The 17,607-nt window shown below is 39.4% G+C and overlaps 1 protein-coding gene across 1 annotated transcript in view; it reads left to right on the top strand.

The window, feature by feature from the left end:
* Nucleotides 1-17,607, top strand: part of LOC120541440 (E3 ubiquitin-protein ligase RNF123) — a 131,403-nt gene that overhangs the window by 72,022 nt on the left and 41,774 nt on the right. Inside the window, exons 32-35 of the mRNA XM_039773063.1 lie at nucleotides 690-829; nucleotides 1,601-1,789; nucleotides 3,174-3,249; nucleotides 5,592-5,676. Of these exons, the coding sequence (XP_039628997.1) occupies nucleotides 690-829; nucleotides 1,601-1,789; nucleotides 3,174-3,249; nucleotides 5,592-5,676 (490 nt within the window). The remainder of the gene's footprint in view (nucleotides 1-689; nucleotides 830-1,600; nucleotides 1,790-3,173; nucleotides 3,250-5,591; nucleotides 5,677-17,607) is intronic.

Raw genomic sequence — 17,607 nt, forward strand, 5'->3', positions numbered from 1 at the left:
TACTTGGAAAGGGGTCTCTCTTTAAACTGCCTTTCCCAGGGTTACTTTTTCCCTACAAGGTTTTTTTTGGGAGTTTTTCACTGGGGGGCTGTCAAAAGGCAGGGCCTGTTAAAGCCCATTTAGATGGTACTTGTGTGATTTTGGGTTATACAAAAATAAATTGTTTTGTAAATTGTATTTTTTGTATTCCTCCTCCCCAGTTATTGCTGCTTCATTTTAACTGAATAATCTTGTGCTTCTCTTATTTCACAGTGCCTCACATTTTTCCACCATACCTTCCAGATATCCTTTCTCTAAATGGTTTGCCATCAGACATTAACCAAGACAGATAAAGATACAGAAAAAAAAGGATATTTTTAAAGTGCAGGTGGTACCCACATGAAAAGCTGTACAATTTTTAAAGAGCTTTTTTTTATATTTTTAGGGTAATTGCCTATTTTCTAGTATTGTGAGCTTTCTGTTCAGCCTTTCCTAACTGACTTACTAGAGTGAATCGTGCACTTTTTTGCACAACCTGAAGATGTGATGATACATGAATGATATGTGGTGCCATTGCTGAGTGGTAAAAGAAAAGTTTGTGGTAGTTTTATTTAAAAAAAAAAAAAAAAGCAAATGGCTGCTTACTATTACAGTCCCATTATGCCATGCACCATTTTTACTCTAAGTGATTTCTCTGTATATGCTTTCAGAGCCATGCCCTTCCCTCCTCCTGCAGAGACATATGGCTGAGCTCCTGAACAAAGACAAGGAGATGGCTGCCAGTTTCCTAAACAGTGTCCTCAACCAGCTCAACTGGGCCTTCTCAGAGTTCATTGGAATGATTCAGGAGGTAACAGAATTGATGTTTATCAGGATAGTATGTAAAATATTCTAACAAGGCAATTGTGTAACCTCAGCTTGAGAACAATTATAACTGTTTCATGACAACCTTAGGACGTGTGATCATTGTGCTGCTATTGAATACAATTATAGGTGTCTTTAGGAAGCGTCTGTTCATTACTGGTTTTAGAAACAAATGTGTAAATAATAACCTCAAGTAGTAAATTGGGTAAAAAAAGGAATGCCGCTTATTCTTATAAAATTGGTGTAACGTTGTGAGGCAATTTGTAATTCAGAGATGCCCTTTAATTTTTTTTTTGTAAAAAAGGGATATGCTAGATTGAGATCACCTTGTAATACACAAACACTAGCACATTTCGTAAAACATAAAAAAACAGCTAATTAGCATTGCTGGTGGGGGGGTGATAAGCTTGTGGGCAAAAATCAAAAAAGCTTTCAGTAGAAACAGAACATTTTTGCTTATCCATGCTGCCAAACAGAAACTGAGGCTCAGTATCACAAATAGACTTAGTCAGTTGTGGATTCCTTGATGTTAGTATTATCAGCCTCTTGTGGATGAAAATCAATAAGGCCTTTGGTGGGAACAGAACACTTTGATCCATCCATGCTGCTAAAATGACATTGAGATTGAATATCAGAAATAGGATTTATCGGTTTCTAAGGTAGATTCATTAACATCTGTAATAATCAGCCCCTTTGTTTTAATTTATTCTATTCACCTGCATCAGGATGAATTTCTTAATTCTTTACTTTCTTCAAGATCCAACAAGCAGCTGAGAGGCCTGAACGCAACTTTGTGGACACTCGGCAGCTAAAAGTGTGCGCCACCTGCTTTGACCTCTCCGTCAGCCTGCTGCGCGTCCTAGAAATGACAGTTACCCTTGTGCCAGAGATATTTATGGACTGGAGCCGGCCATCTGCGGAGCTCCTGCTGCGGCGTCTCGCACAGGTAACCATGTGATTGTAACAACAGGTTTTAACTGGCTGGCATTCTTGCATATCTGGAAGTAATCCGAATTTGCTTTCATTTGTGTATCAGTGTAATATTTTCTTATTTATTCCTTGCAATTTTACAATTTTCTTTTTATTCTCATTATAGAGTTACGTCATTTGTTTTAGTTTTAGCCACTTTTTTTCCCCAGTCACAGATAACGTATACAGGTATATCATTTGGCCAAAAGTGTGTATGAGCTCCATAGTAATAGGAATTTATATGGAGCTGCCCCCAAAATTCACCTTTGTGGCTATAACAGTCTTCTGGAAAGACTTTCCACAACAGTTTGAAGTGTATCTGTGGAAATTTGTGCCCATTCATCCAAAACAGCATTTGCGAGGGCAGGTACTGATGTTGAACGAAAACAATGGGCTTGAAATCTGCATTCCAGTTCATCTCAAAGGTGTTTGTTAGGATTAAGGTCATGGCTTTGTACAGGCCACTCTAGTTCATCTATGTCTTTATGGACCTGGTTTTGTGCGCAGTCATTCTGGAACACAAAAGGGCCTTCTCCACATTGTTGCCACAAACCTGGAAGTGCACAATTACCTAAAATGTCTTTGTAGCATTAACTGTACCCTTCACTGCAACCAAGAGGTCAAGCCCAAACCCAGAAAAACATTAACAGATTTTTATTCATCCTCCACAAAACGTCATAGTATGCACTATGCAGTCCAGAAGGTAGCCTTCTCCTGCCATCTGCCAAACCCAGACTCGTTCACCAGACTACCAGATAATAAAGAGAGAACAGTTTTGCACTGTTTTTTTAGAGTCCAATGACGGCATGCTTTACACCTCTCCAGCCGATGCTTGGTGTTGCACATAGCGATCTTAGGCTTGTGTGCAGCTGCTCGGACATTGAAACCCATTTCCTGAAGCTCCCAAAGCATAACTCTTGTGCTGATGTTGCTTCCAGAGGCAGTTTGAAACTCTGTTGTGAGTCATGTAACAGACGATGGGTGATGTTTTCCACACTGTGCGCTTCAGTGATTGACAGCACTGCTCTGTGAGTTTGCATTGTCATATCATTTTATGGCTGAGCTGTTGTTGTCCCATTTCACCTACTGACTTGTGGTAAAGATGGCATTATATGACAGTGCTATGTTTAAAGTCACTGAGCTCTTAGGTATGACACGTTCCACAGCCAATGTTTGTCAAAGTAGATTGCATGACTATATACTTGATTTTATGTATCTTTGTTAAAAGTGGATGCGGTTGAAGCATCTGAACTCAAAACTTCGATGGGTTGTCCACATATGTTTAGCCATATAGCGTACAATGAATTAAACTTACATTTGTCTGCTTTTATTTAAGAACAGCTTCTCTTTTTCTGTCATAGTTGCTGAATCAGGTCTTGAATCGAGTAACTGCAGAGAGAAACCTTTTTGACCGAGTTGTCAACTTACGCCTGCCTGGTAAGTGTGGCTTTAGCTGCATGAGCTTATAATTTATTTAATAAAGATACAGCAATAAAATTATAGTTTTGTAGCTCTGTGTCCCTCATAGAAGATTTGTTCACCCTAGAAGACAGACCATACTGAAGGAAATGGTTACAACTTCCAAACCTTGTCATATGACCTATACTCTGATATACAGTATCTCACAAAAGTGAGTACATCCCTCACATTTTTATAAATATTTTATTATATCTTTTCATGGGACAACACTGAAGATATGACACTTTGATACAATGTAAAGTAGTCAGTGTACAGCTTGTATAACAGTGTAAATTTGCTGTCCACTCAAAATAATTCAACACACAGCCATTAATGTCTAAACCGCTGGCAACAAATGTGAGTACACCCTTAAGTGAAAAATGTCCAAATTGTGCCCAATTAGTCATTTTCCCTCCCCGGTGTCATGTGACTCGTTAGTGTTACAAGGTCTCAGGTGTGAATGGAGAGCAGGTGTGTTAAATTTGGTGTTCTCGCTCTCACACTCTCTCATACTGGTCACTGGAAGTTCAACATGGCACCTCATGGCAAAGAACTCTCTGAGGATCTGAAAAAAAGAATTGTTGCTCTAAATAAAGATGGCCTCGGCTATAAGAAGATTGTCAATACCCTGAAACTGAGCTGCAGCACAGTGGCCAAGACCATACATCAGTTTAACAGCGACAGGTTCCACTTAGAACAGGCCTCGCCATGGTGGACCAAAGAAGTTGAGTGCACGTGCTCAGCGTCATATCCAGAGGTTGTCTTTTGAAAATAGACGTATGAGTGCTGCCAGCATTGCTGCAGAGGTTGAAGGGGTGGGGGGGTCAGCTTGTCAGTGCTCAGACCATACGCCGCACACTGCATCAAACTGGTCTGCATAGCTGTCATCCCAGAAGGAAGCCTCTTCTAAAGATGATGCACAAGAAAGCCCGCAAACAGTTTGCTGAAGACAAGCAGACTAAGGACATGGACTACTGGAACCATCTGCTGTGGTCTGATGAGACCAAGATAGACATATTTGGTTCAGATGGTGTCAAGCATGTGTTGCGACAACCAGGTGAGGAGTACAAATACAAGTGTGTCTTGCCTACAGTCAAGCATGGTGGTGGGAGTGTCATGGTTTGGGGCTGCATGAGTGCTGCCAGCAGTGGGGAGGTACAGTTCACTGAGTGAACCATGAATGCCAACATGTACTGTGACATACTGAAGCAGAAACTGGGCCACAGGGCAGTATTCCAAAATGATGATGACCCCAAACACACCTCCAAGACGACCACTGCCTTGCTAAAGAGACTGAGGGTAAAGGCGCTGGACTGGCCAAGCATGTCTCCAGACCTAAACCCTATTGAGCATCTGTGGGGCATCTTCAAACGGAGGGTGGAGGAGCGAAAGGTCTCTATTGTCCACCAGCTCCGTGATATCGTCATGGAGGAGTGGAAGAGGATTCCAGTGGCAACCTGTGAAGCTCTAGTGAACTCCATGCCTAAGAGAGTTAAGGCAGTGCTGGAAAATATTGACACTTTGGGCACAATTTCTACATTTTTCACTTAGGGGTGTACTCACTTTTGTTGCCAGCAGTTTAGACATTAAGGGCAGTGTGTTGAGTTATTTTGAGGGGACAGCAAATGTACACTGTTATACAAGCTGCACGCTGACTACTTTACATTGTATCAAAGTGTCATATCTTCAGTGTTGTCCCATGAAAAGATAAAATATTTATAAAAATGTGAGGGATTTACTCACTTTTGTGAGAAACTGTACATGCATTTACTGTACATTGTAAATCACTATGGGGAGCTATGCTGTGAGACGGGTGCTGTTAAAGGCTGAATGACATGCTGGTAATTGTCATTTGGAAAGACATTAAAGGCACAGATATCAAGTGAGCAGATTAGATACCCTAAAATGCTGCTAGAGCAGTGTACACACTAGATCCTGCAGGAGATCTCAGTGGTGTTAAGTACGTGCTTAAGCACTATGTGTGTTTTAGCAAAGAGAAAGATACCTTATCTCTTGCATCCTGCCCTACAGGGGTGTATTGATTTGAGTATTTATTTGCCCTCCGCTTGAGTTTCCCAGAAGCCTCTTTCTAGAGTTTCTACAGCAGGGAAGCACATGCAGACCATTCGGCTGCTGATTATGAGATATGCTTCCTGGCACCGAGCCAGTCACGTAGATAGCTCTTTGTCCTGTTAGTGACATTACACAAGGCTCTATTCATGTAGCAGTGATCTGACTAGGAATTATTTTGCAATCCTGTGTAAATATTGACACAGCATTGGATTGCTTCTACCTTATGTTGCATATTGTCTGTTTCTTAGGGCTGGAGAGTGTGGATCATTACCCTATACTGGTTGCGGTAACAGGAATACTTGTCCGCATCTTGGTGGACTGTGACAGCCACGGGTGAGTTTTGTGGCCTCTTTGTTGAACTGCCTTTGTCTGTTTCCAGCATCTGGTGGGGTTGCAGGAATTGTGCATAGCACGTTACAAGCCCATCTCCGCTGTTTATGTTATGAATATTGTAGATCTCATGGTAGCTGCTTGAAGACACATGCAGAAGAGATTTACAGTGGCTGTAACCAGAGCTGATATGACATGCTAGTATTGTAACATTTTGGGTACGATCCTGCACAGTAACATTTTTTCAGAACCAAGCATGCAAAATCTTATCCTTTACAAACCCTTGTCACTCATGGATTCTTTCATCTGTAACATTATAGTCTATTGTTTTTGTGATCGTATCTCTCACAGGAGATCCTTGTAGTGATATGAGTGGAGGATGAGCTTGATCAGCTCTATGGAGTTGTAGCTGGAGTGATTAACAGTGCAGCTTGCACTTTTATATATCAAAGTACCATTAGGCTTCACTTTCCTTATTCTGTATCTTCCTTTCAGTTGTTCTTATGATATCTCATTCTTCAACTCATTAGCAAAATGGAAAATGATCTGCGTTAAACTATGATAGCCATAATCTACACAAATTTCTGTTGTAGGAGTCAACTTGTTTATTGAGATTTATGGCTTATGGTGGATGAATTTTTTTTATCGTGATTTAATTTACTCGTATCTCCTCATTTAACTTCTAGCCAGACAACAGAAACAGAGACACTGTTTTTCAGCCCCCGATTTTAAAATAAAGTTTTGTGTTTCCTGTAAATTTAAATGGAACAATTGCTAAATAACTGGAGGCACTTGTAAAATGGGAAATTGCTGCTTACACAGTTAACACTGGGCTTTGAAGATTCTTAGCATGTAGTGCCATTGAAGGTAATGGCACCTGTTGATCACAACAGTGGCACTAAATAGTACTCTACACTCAGATCAGCCTACAGACATTCTAGTCAAATGATGGGACATCGTCTAGTTTAAGATATAATTTTGTAAACATCAGTGATTCTTAAGATAAGCTATCTGTTTTAAGTAGGAGATTAAGGTCAATTCCAGAAGCACATAATCCAGGAATGTGATGAAGTTTGGATTAATTTAAATTCCTGTTTACTGTTTTCTATGATTTAAGTTCCTAACAAATGATGGCCCATCTGTTCCACTACTTGGCCATGAAAGACATCTTTATAAATAGTTTTTTTGTATCATTTTCTTTAGATGAAGAATCTTATAAGAGTGAACAGTAAAGAACTCAAGGGGAAAACTGATATAGATTCTACTGCAAATGCAGATCATATTCACAAGTTGAACAGAGCAAAGCAAGATTGTGTCCATCCAGTTGTGGCAGAGTGGAGTCTGAGTAAGCACCACATTGCCGAGTGGACTGACACCGGGCTCTGCTTGCCTTTGGCATGAGATACTGAATAAAATCAGCTCTTCATATGACTCACTGGGAAACCATTTGCCATCCAAGCCTATCCCACACAGCTTGAGCAGAAGTGAATTGCCAAAATTTTCTAACTTTGGCAAATCTCTTTTCTGTATGGAGAACAAAATGAGACTTAAAAATAAATTAAAAAATTGATCTTTGCCATAAATAAAATAATAAATAACTGTGAATAAATGGATAAATAATCAATCAAGATTCATTTATTCACTCCAAAGATGTTTTAATTGATTTGTTTCCAGATTTTTCTTATCTCCAAATTTATGGATTTCCAGATTTCTTCATCTCTATGCTAATGAGGTAGGCAGCTCTAACCTTTTTCAAAAGCACTATTGGTCAGTCAGTCAGTCAGTCATTATCCAACCTGCTATATCCTAACACAGGGTCACGGTGAGTCTGCTGGAGCCAATCCCAGCCAACACAGGACTCAAGGCAGGAACAAATACCGGGCGGGGCGCCAGACCACTGCTGGACACACACCAAGCACACACTAGGGACAATTTAAGACCGCCAATGCACCTAACCTGCATGTCTTTGGACTGTGGGAGGAAACTGGAGGAAACATTCAAACTCGGGAGACCCGGGAAGGTCTCCTTACTGCAAGGCAGCAGCGCTACTACTGTGCCACCGTGCAATCCTAGCACTATTGGTGTGGTGGATCGGCACTCCATGATCTTGGCCTTACTCAGATGAGAAGAAATGTTAGGTGGCTTTCTTGTTGGCTAATGACAGCTAGCAAAAAAAAAAAAAAATTTCAATGAAACCATTTTTGGCCATTGGTGAACTCTTAGGTAATGAAGCTGAAAATGGAGCACCAAACGATTATATTCAAAATTTCATGGAATACATACAGATGTAGACCCAGAAGTGCTGGAGAGACCTCTAGGAGGTTGCCCTCCACCTTCACTTTGTGGAAGCCATTGTGTGACTAGAAAGAAGTGAAGAGAACTAGCTGATCAGTTACTGCTTCTGTCTGGTTTGCCCACCAGACCAATGGTGCTTTAGAAAAAGGTTAGTGCTGTCCACCTCATTAACGTAGAGATAAAGAAATCCATAAATAGAAAAAATATGGAAATAAATCTTTCTATTATAATAAAAAAAAATCCTGGGACGAGACTTTTTCAGAGAGATCCTTTCACGTCCCGCGAGACAAGACTTTGTGCCAAGAGATTTAACCACGCCCGGGGCCGGAAATAAAAGACAAAGAGTAGATGACGGAATAGAATGTCGTAAAGAATTCAGAGACTTGTAGATCGTCTGATTCTTGTTGCCATCAGGGAAAAGTAGTGTTTCTTCCCAGTGAAGAGGTGTATCCGCAAGAATTAATAGATTTGTTGTTTGGTGAAAGTGAAATCCACATACGCGAGCAGCAGAGATGCGAAGTGGCTGGTGTGTAGCGCAGGCTGGGGGGGTTGTCAAGCAAATTCTGCAGGGAATGAAGCCCCTTAGTCATTAAATAAATAAATCTGAAAATAAAAGAAATCAATGTCTTTGTCATAATGAACAAATAAATCTTTATTTACTCATTTATGTATTCTTTTATTTATGGCAAGGATGTATTTATTCATTTCTACCAACAATGTATTTATTAATATCAGCGATTATCTATTTATTTACTGTTGAGTTATGTTTTGTTCTCTACAGTTCAGACTTTACAGTTGAGTGTACTAAAAATGAAACCATCAATTGATAATGAAAAGTAAGTGACTTGTGTCAAGAATACAGAGTGTAGAGTAGGTTTCCAGCATACTGTATTATGTTTCTGTCCATCCCTTGGAAATGTCAGTTTACTATGCCTGACGTCATTTTGTGTTTCAGAGGCTCTTACCTACGCACAATTAATTACCTACAAATTACATTCAGTACTAGTGTCAAGAACACTCTTCGTTGCTCACTCAGTCTAATTCACAATCAAATGAGAGTAATGTTGTTATGATGCAGCAGATCATTTTCAGTTACAGGGTTATCCCATTGTATTGAAATATAGTGAGCTGGGTTGGGCCTGGTTACCTGAACAAGGCTGTACACACATAGTACAGTTATGTTTCTGTCAAGTAAAATCCCAGATGTGTAAAAAATAAAGATGCTTTGTAGGCAGGCAGGAAGTCAAAGGGAAGATGTCCAGTTTCTCTTCATCAGCTGGGACAATGGCCTTTGCCTGTACTAAATAGTATTTTTCCTCTCGGGGTGACTGTCTCTCAAATCCTGATCTTCTCACATGTACTGCATTTTTTCTAACAGTTTTATTCAGAACATTCTTTTCCAAGTTGCTGTGTGATGCAGTATGTCATATTTTATGCTTAGAAATATCCTCTTGTATTTTTACTTGGTTGAAAAATTAAATCCTACAATCTGATGACATTTATCAGAAGACTGAAGGACATTTCTGTCCCTGTACAAATGAGCTAATGCACCCTCAACAGTCGCAGTTAGATCCATTTCCCTTTCACCACAAAGCTCTTTGTTATTTATGTCTGTACCTGGCAGCCTGGTCCACACTGATTTACAACATTGTGTTAGCCTGAACTTGCCAAAATCGCAGCCAAGTACCCATGTGAGTGTGTCCTATGATAGAGTGCCGTCGTACACTTGGCTAAGTTCCACTATTAACTATTTGTATCCAGCTGCTCTGGCTTTCTGCAGTAAAGATATCTAATTTCATCCATAGTCCAATTTCTTTAAAGGAGATTGTGTATGGGAGGAAGACTTGCAAAACACAGTTAGGAAAAGCCTGAATTTATTTTCCCAATTACCCCAACCCTCCGCTTCATCAGGAGAAACAGGAAGGTGTCTTTAAGTGTATCTCCCTCTGCTGCTTTATGTCTGGAAACTCCCTAAGTTAGATGCTGCTTGTACATCGGCTGCTATACTGAATTTTGTGGAACAAGCAGCATCTTTTATGGAGCTGAATCCTTTAAGTCAAGCTGACATAATGTTATTCCTTAACACTGCTTTGTCTGGACCAGCACACAGTTGGTGCTAGGCAGAAAGAACGGATGCTCATGATTGAGCAACGCTTCATATTGCCTTTCTTGATGCTTTTATACCAGCCAATTATCAATCAGGAGCAATTACGAGGGATTGTTAACACAATTGACACCATAGTCAAGATAGTTACCTTAACACCATTGTCATTACAAGCATATGGCCTGCGTTTCAGTAGCATTTTAGTATAAAGTATTTACATTTCACTGTAGAGAATATGTATTTTAGCATACAGACCAAATATTTCAGCATGCAATATATACATTTCACTATGCAGTGTATGCTTTTCATATTTAATGTGTGCACATCACTTTGGCATGTATGTATAGAGAAGAATACTTTTCCAAAATGGCACCTCATTCAACATCGTTATTGAAAGAGACCTCACCAGAATGCACAACACATCGCATCTCCTCACCAACTGAATATGGCAATGGCAACACCATTGCTAGGCAGAGGAACACAGGGATTGCTTAATCTTAGGGCTGTGTGAAAAATTGTATTCAGTTATTGAACTTGTAAATTGATTTATTATCAGTTTTGTATCAGGAAACACACTGAGTAGCATGTTAGGGCTGTAATTCAAGGGTTGTTCTCCATATGCATGTGGATTTATAAGTAAGCTGTATTTTAAGTTGTTTGATTTTATAGAACATACATAGATGTAAACAATTATTTTAATTCCTAACAGATAAGTTTAAATGTTAACAGGACTAAGTCTACAAGAGCCCTAAGTCAATCACTGCAGTATGCATGAAATTATTTTTCCCCACCTCCATATCCCTTGCAAAGACCTCAAACTATTACACTATGGCTCATGTTACTTTTTTGGATTCCTTTTATAAGCAAGGAAATAATTTGCCTGATCTTCAAATATGCACATTACACAAATCTCGAACCATCTTAATTTGTTGTGTTATTTTAAGAATATCTGAAAACTGTTTTGGAAATTCCCGGCCATATTGCTGATACTTCCTCAGATTTTTCTGCTAAGAGATTTTGAGGTAAGGTAGTTCCACTAATTAATCACTGCGCTGCAGAGTGGTGACGCATTGCATGTTGATTAGCACATGCAAGTAAGAATTTCATATGTGTGACTATAACAACACTATAAGCATAATAAAGTATTTTATTTATATTGTTCCTTTTGCATGTTCCAAGCACTGCAACATACAACATGAGCACTGCATGCAAGCAACTTCCTTTTAGCCATTTATTTTAATGAAACAAATTTTTGACATTGACTGTGTCTGTTCCAAGCAATCTTAATTCTGGATAGCAGCCAGCACTCGACGTACTTCCACTGATGCTTTACTGCAGATCAAATTACAGTTGTGTGTTCGTTTTATGATTCCGCATTACTTCAGGTTTGTGGACGTTTGCCATTTTTCTGAATTTCCGTTTGACCTGCTTGATACCAGTCATTCTAGCAACAGCCATTCATTGTTTGCTGTTGTCTTCGTCACTCTCACCCTGACACTTTCCTCTGTTTTTAGTGCAAGGCTGATGTAAAGCTCGTTGCTAGCCAAATATGTATGTGCGTCAAGTTCTTGAGTAGTGCAATATCTACTTATAAAGCCAGCAACAAATATAAGCAGAGGAAAGTACAATAACAAGCATAACAATTAGACATGAGGGCTTTAAACTGTGTTGTCAAGCAGCCAAGCAGAAAGAAGCTTTATGTGGTTTTACTACAACGCTAAGTGCTCACCTATGCTGAACATTTCTGAAGCTTAAGAGAGGCGGCTGAGATCCAATTGGCTTGTCTCACAGGGCTGGCAGGTGGCCAGACTGCCATTAGGCTTTTAGCTCCCGTGTCTGAAGAAGAGCTGCAAGCTGTCTGTCTTCTCTGTTTAGTTTGCTCTTTTAACTTTCTCCAAAACAGTACAATAAAGAAAAAATGACTTCTGATATTTGCCCCTATGCCTTCTGTTCCGCTTGTGGGCTTATCACAGTTGTTCACTGCAAAGCGGTCGAAGGGAAAGACAGCCACTGAGTGTACAGGGCATCCTTCACGGCTCTGATTGTGCAAAAACATAAAATGAAATAAGCATCAACCCCCTCCATTGTTCTTCTTTGTACTCAAGCTCTTCATATCTGCTTTTTAGCATTTTTATTTCACAGACCAAGCATCATATATTTATGTGGGATTACATATGCCAGGAAGTATAAACCTAATATTACAGTAGCGAAAAAAAGTAGCATAAAGCATTAGCTGGAAGTTAGGTGGCTTGGTTTTAGTTTTGGGCTTGTGTTTTTGCAGACATATACAGTGGCCTTAGTTTCACTGGCACACCTGGAAGATTTCTCCCAAATCTGTGCTAATGCTGCCTAAAGTACACATCATCAAAGGTTGTCCCTAAAGTGATAGGTGACCTGGTGAGCATTTGTAGTTTCTGACAAGAAAGGTCTTGTATAGTAGGGAGGCTTATTTATTTACGTTGTATCTTAAAAAGTAATGTCCTTAGGCAGTAATGCTTCTAAAGGTTTCTCTTCTTACTCCTTAGGGACCTTCACTGCACCTGACGTACTGTCTAAGGCATCAGGCATAAAGCCACAACCAGTGTAGAGCAATGTGATGGAGCCTATGATTAACTTGAAAGCACAAGCTGAGCATGAAAGTGGGAGTATACTGTTGCTAGTAGAAGACTGATGCTTGGCGTGTTTCATTGACAGAATATGTCAGTAGCTTGTAGGCCTTAACTTTAAACTTGGCATTGCTACTGGCCATTTCCTGATGCTTTGATTTAACTGGCTTTAACTTGACCATGCTTCACTTAATATTCAGGTTTTATCTTTCAAGATTTCCCTTTCAAGATTTTTACAGCTGGAGAATGACTTATGTTGTACATTGTGACAGATAGGGGGCGCTCTTGTTCCCTTGAACCCTCCGACCACATGCCAGACACCAGATTTAAAGTCCAAGAATTGAATTTAATAATGTGCACAAAGCACCTCCACCTCAACAATCCTCAATATTAACAGTAAATCAATAATAATTAATACAATATTAACAATCCTCCACTCCCAGGCGCTTCGTCACCCTTCCTCCCAACTCGGCTCTCTCTGCTGGGGCTTTCCAGAGTCCTTTTATAGTCCATGACCCGGATGTGCGTCTATCCCTCAGTCCATGTGATTTCCCAGCACTTCCAGGTCAGATACTTCCAGCCCGGAAGTATGTAATTTCCTCTGTCCCCATGACTGGGAAGTACTTCTGGGCTGTAAAGAAAATACAAGTCCTTGAGCCTCCCTGCAGCGTCCCCTGACGGCCCCCATGGTATCCAGCAGGGCTGTGAATTAAAACTCCAAGGTCCATGATGCCCTGCTGGAATTTGGGGCACCTCCATGTTGCATGGAGGGCTCCATCTGGCGGCTTGGGGGTAATTGCCTGGGATAATCTGCCGGCCATATACCACAACATATATTTTAAAGCAGAATAAGTTGCAAGATTCAGTAACATTTTTAGCAAAAAATACAGTTGGGATAGTATCCTTATTTCCATAAGTGGGGGATTAAACTTTCTAAAACAATAAAAGTATCACCAAAGGTGTCAGGAACAACTAAAAAAAATTATGAAATATCTACCATTAACATGCCTACTTTTACTGTTTTGAAGCAAGCCGTTACCTTTATTTCTCTCTCACGGTGCTGTTTTTAGATTAAAAAAATAAAAATGAGGAGATGCAGCTTCTTTGCCAATACGTCGTGATTGGTAGGCAGTAGAAAGGCACACACTACCTTGTTTGATGACCTGGAGAATTCAGAAATGCGATTGCTGAATAACCTGCCTGTCATTTTGACTTACAATAAGTGGCAAGCGCAGGTGAACACTCTGCTATTGACATTTAGATTGACATCTCCGATGATCAATACAACATAGACAGTTCAATGGGGAGTTGTTTGAACGCTGAAACACACCTCTTTTTTAGAAAGCATTAGCCTGTCATTCAAATTGAACACAATTGAATCAGGACATTGAGGAATGCCTGGTGGTCTTGAGGGTGTGGTGCCACTGTGATGCAATAATTCAGCCAAATTCGAAGAATGAAAGAAAAACATTACCTGATCGTGCAGAGGCATGCAATATGGCATTTTAACAGTAAAATTTCGAACTTTAAAGCGGTAAACTAAAGAATTATTTTTTATGCAGTTCTTTTTTAAATTTAGTCTTATAGGTTGGTCCTGTTGGAGGACTGAAACATAAGGACTGAGCCTAAAGACGTAATTTTTAACAGTCCATAGCAGGAGGGAGTAAAGCAGATGCAGTCCTTTTCTGTTATTCTCTGGCATTCAGCAGGGTTAAAAGATCACAAACAGACCTGGCTGTATGTCTGGGAGTGTTTGTCACTCATACTGCTATATCAGAAGTCTTCCAGAAAATGGCCTGTATTGTCCTCTGTTAAAATGGCAGGCTGGTTGCAGTTTGGCCCCAATCACCCGTCATTGTCATTGTTAGCACATGTCACTGGTTATTTACACTTTGTCCATCCATGGCTACTTTTCAGTTTTGAATGGGGAAATTGTTGAAACTCGTGGATTTAGCTACTTTTGTCCATGGTGGGAGCAACCTGAGGGTAATTGTGTTTGTGATAAGGAGCATAGGAAAGTAGAGGCTACCTCCTAGAGAATATTGCATGCATATTTACTAATTTTGTATATCACGGAAACTTCAAGGCATAATTAGCTTCCTGGCACCCCTGGGCGTATATGCCCTTCTTCATTATGGCCTGGCATCTGAGTCATCTCTGTACAACTAGTTTAGAATGTTCACAGAAATATGTAAAAGTCAGTTTTATTTATATATGAAGTTCAGATATTTGCCTGTGCTCTGTTTTATTTCGAATGTCTTCTTATTTAGGAGTCGGATGCTGCCTATAATTGGTGCATCCATCCATTTTCCAAACTCCTTAATCTAGCACAAAGCTGCTGGGAGCTATACCCTCTCCTAACAGTGATGGACAATGGTACCAGCACACTGCAGGGCACACTCAGTTCACGCGCACATACCAGGCCACTTTAAAGTCCTCCTTCACCCTGACCTGTACCCCAAGCAGGCACAGGGAGAAACTCTTCACACAGTCACTACTGTATGCTGGAATTAGAACTCTAGAACTGTAAGGCAGCAATGCTAATCACTGCATTAAAATGCTGCCCCAGAAATAAGCGAATACTTGTTAATGATTCATTTGTTTATTTTCATTGTTTTTAAGATGTATTTTGTTTGTATCAAGTTGTCTTTATTTCTAACACTACCTTTATTTCTGTTTCCTATAAAAATTACAACATACGATATATATAATTGTCAACGTATCCTAAACTGGAGTGGCACATTTACTGGTATTTGCCAGTGTCTGTCTTCTAAAGAATGTAGCTTCTTCAATAATAAATAACCAACATCTTGACAGTCTAAGACTAGGAACACAAAGGGGTCTTTCCCTTTATAGCTCCTTAGAAAAACAGAGCAAACATTTAATTGGATTACTACTGAATTGACATATTAAAATGTAGAAGCAAGAGTTGCGCAAACAGGCCAATTACAGGCAGCAGTGAGCCCCTCATTAATAAATTGAACAAAAAGCAGCAGCAACAGGGGGGAGCAGAACAGAGCGGAGCTTCTCAGCATTCTGGGAGTTCAAAGCTGCATAGTGCCTTGTAGGGGGCAAGTGTTTTGAAATGCAGGCATTGCTGCAGCGTTTCTCTCTTTTCTCCATGTACTCTAGCCAAGTCTGCTCATTCTCTGTCTTGTGGGCTGTAAGATTCATGCTAATATCATATCCAGACACTCATTTGCTGGTTGCACTTCTTCTCAGGCTGTTTTGGAAAGGCCGCAGTGGTTGCAGGTTTACAGGATGTTAAAATGACTTGATTTACTTTTCTTTTACCTTCACACAGGTGGTTATAACCATTGTAGCTTTTAGTACACTGACGTCAGTTCAGTCTATTTATTTTTTTTTTTTAGCTTCATTTTAATTCCGGTGGCAGTTGAGATTCAGACTCTTTAAGAGCTATTGTACTGACAAATTATCCCATAGTTGAGCAGCTAACTTGATGGCATTTGTACCTGTGTGTAATTGTAGGTGTTTAAATGAAATACTTAAGGGAAAAAATATTCATCCATTTTCACTATGTACTTTTTAAATCAGGGTTATGGGGAATAGAAGATAAAGAGGAAAAAAAAAAGAAAATCGAGAAATTCTAATCCTCTCTGGTTCACAAACCTTTTTGCATTGTTTTCTCAAAAGTTTAAAATACACGCTAGAAGAAATATTTGATGTAAAAAAAAAAGTTCCACTAATAGCAAAAATGTACATTAAGAAAACGGTTCTAATGAAAAGCTGCAGTCAGTGAGCCCTGCAGGAACCAAGTATGAGGCTGCTGCCCTTGAATACTTTAAATGACTGTGATGAATGTACATTACATTTGCAAAGAAATGCGGACAGCAGGAACTGAGGCAGTGTGGTGTAGTGGTTAAGGCTTTGGACTTCAGATCCTGCGGTTGTTGGTTCACATCCCACTGCTGACACTGAGTGACCATGAGCAAGTCGCTTTACCTGCCTGTGTGCCAATTGGAAAACTAAAGAAAAACTAACCAAGTGTATCTCAAAAATTATAAGTCACCTTGGATAAAAGCATCAGACAAGTAATTATAGATACCAATATTACAAGAACATATCAAAATATTGTATGCACTGGACAAAATTAGCCCTTTTTTCTCATTTTGATCATTTTTATTAAAATCAAAGGGGGCTTCGCTCGCTAACCCCCGTGTTTGGTTTTCCGGATACACACTTTTAAGATTTTTTTTTTTCTTTGAATTGTTGCTATTTCATTAGTTTCACTTTTATTTCAGAACGTTTGTAAAAAAAACAATATTTGGAATCTTTGGAGTCCCAATATGCTGAATCTTTTAAATGAGGTCCTTGAGACTTTGTACCATAATTCAGGATGGGTTTCTCTGTTTGGAATTTCAGCACAGACAAAATGATCTTCATCATCAGCAGTTAATAATTTTTTTTGCAAATTAACCAATAAATGCATGTGAGGTAAACCACATTTTTGAAATTCTCTGTCTTAAACTTCAAAGCCTTACAATATTTACATACTTCTGACATATCACCTGTGTCCATATATTCAATCTCTATTCGACTTTTCGTTATTTCCCTGAGTAATAATTTCTCTTTTTTTGCTTTTTTTTCTGCTTTCATATTCTTTATCTTGCTCTGTATGTGTTTCGCGCCTACGTTTTTTTTTTAAGAGTCTTTTGAATTCCAATTTTCATTATCTCTAACCTGCTCTGCATGTTTGGCCCCTTTGTTTTTTAACCTCTTTATGACGTTTTACTTTGTTTTCTACTCTGTCTTATTTCTGGCCTCGCTTTGTCCTGCTTTTTTTTCAATGACACCTGGTCCGTGGTGATTATTTTCCTTTTTTCGAGTAATAATTTCCATTTGTTTGTGCTACTGCGATCTTTACTGTCTTTTTTTTTTTTTATACTTTCTAATTTTCCTACTTTCATA

Source organism: Polypterus senegalus, chromosome 12 (genome assembly GCF_016835505.1).
Source record: "Polypterus senegalus isolate Bchr_013 chromosome 12, ASM1683550v1, whole genome shotgun sequence".
Lineage (NCBI taxonomy): Eukaryota > Metazoa > Chordata > Cladistia > Polypteriformes > Polypteridae > Polypterus > Polypterus senegalus.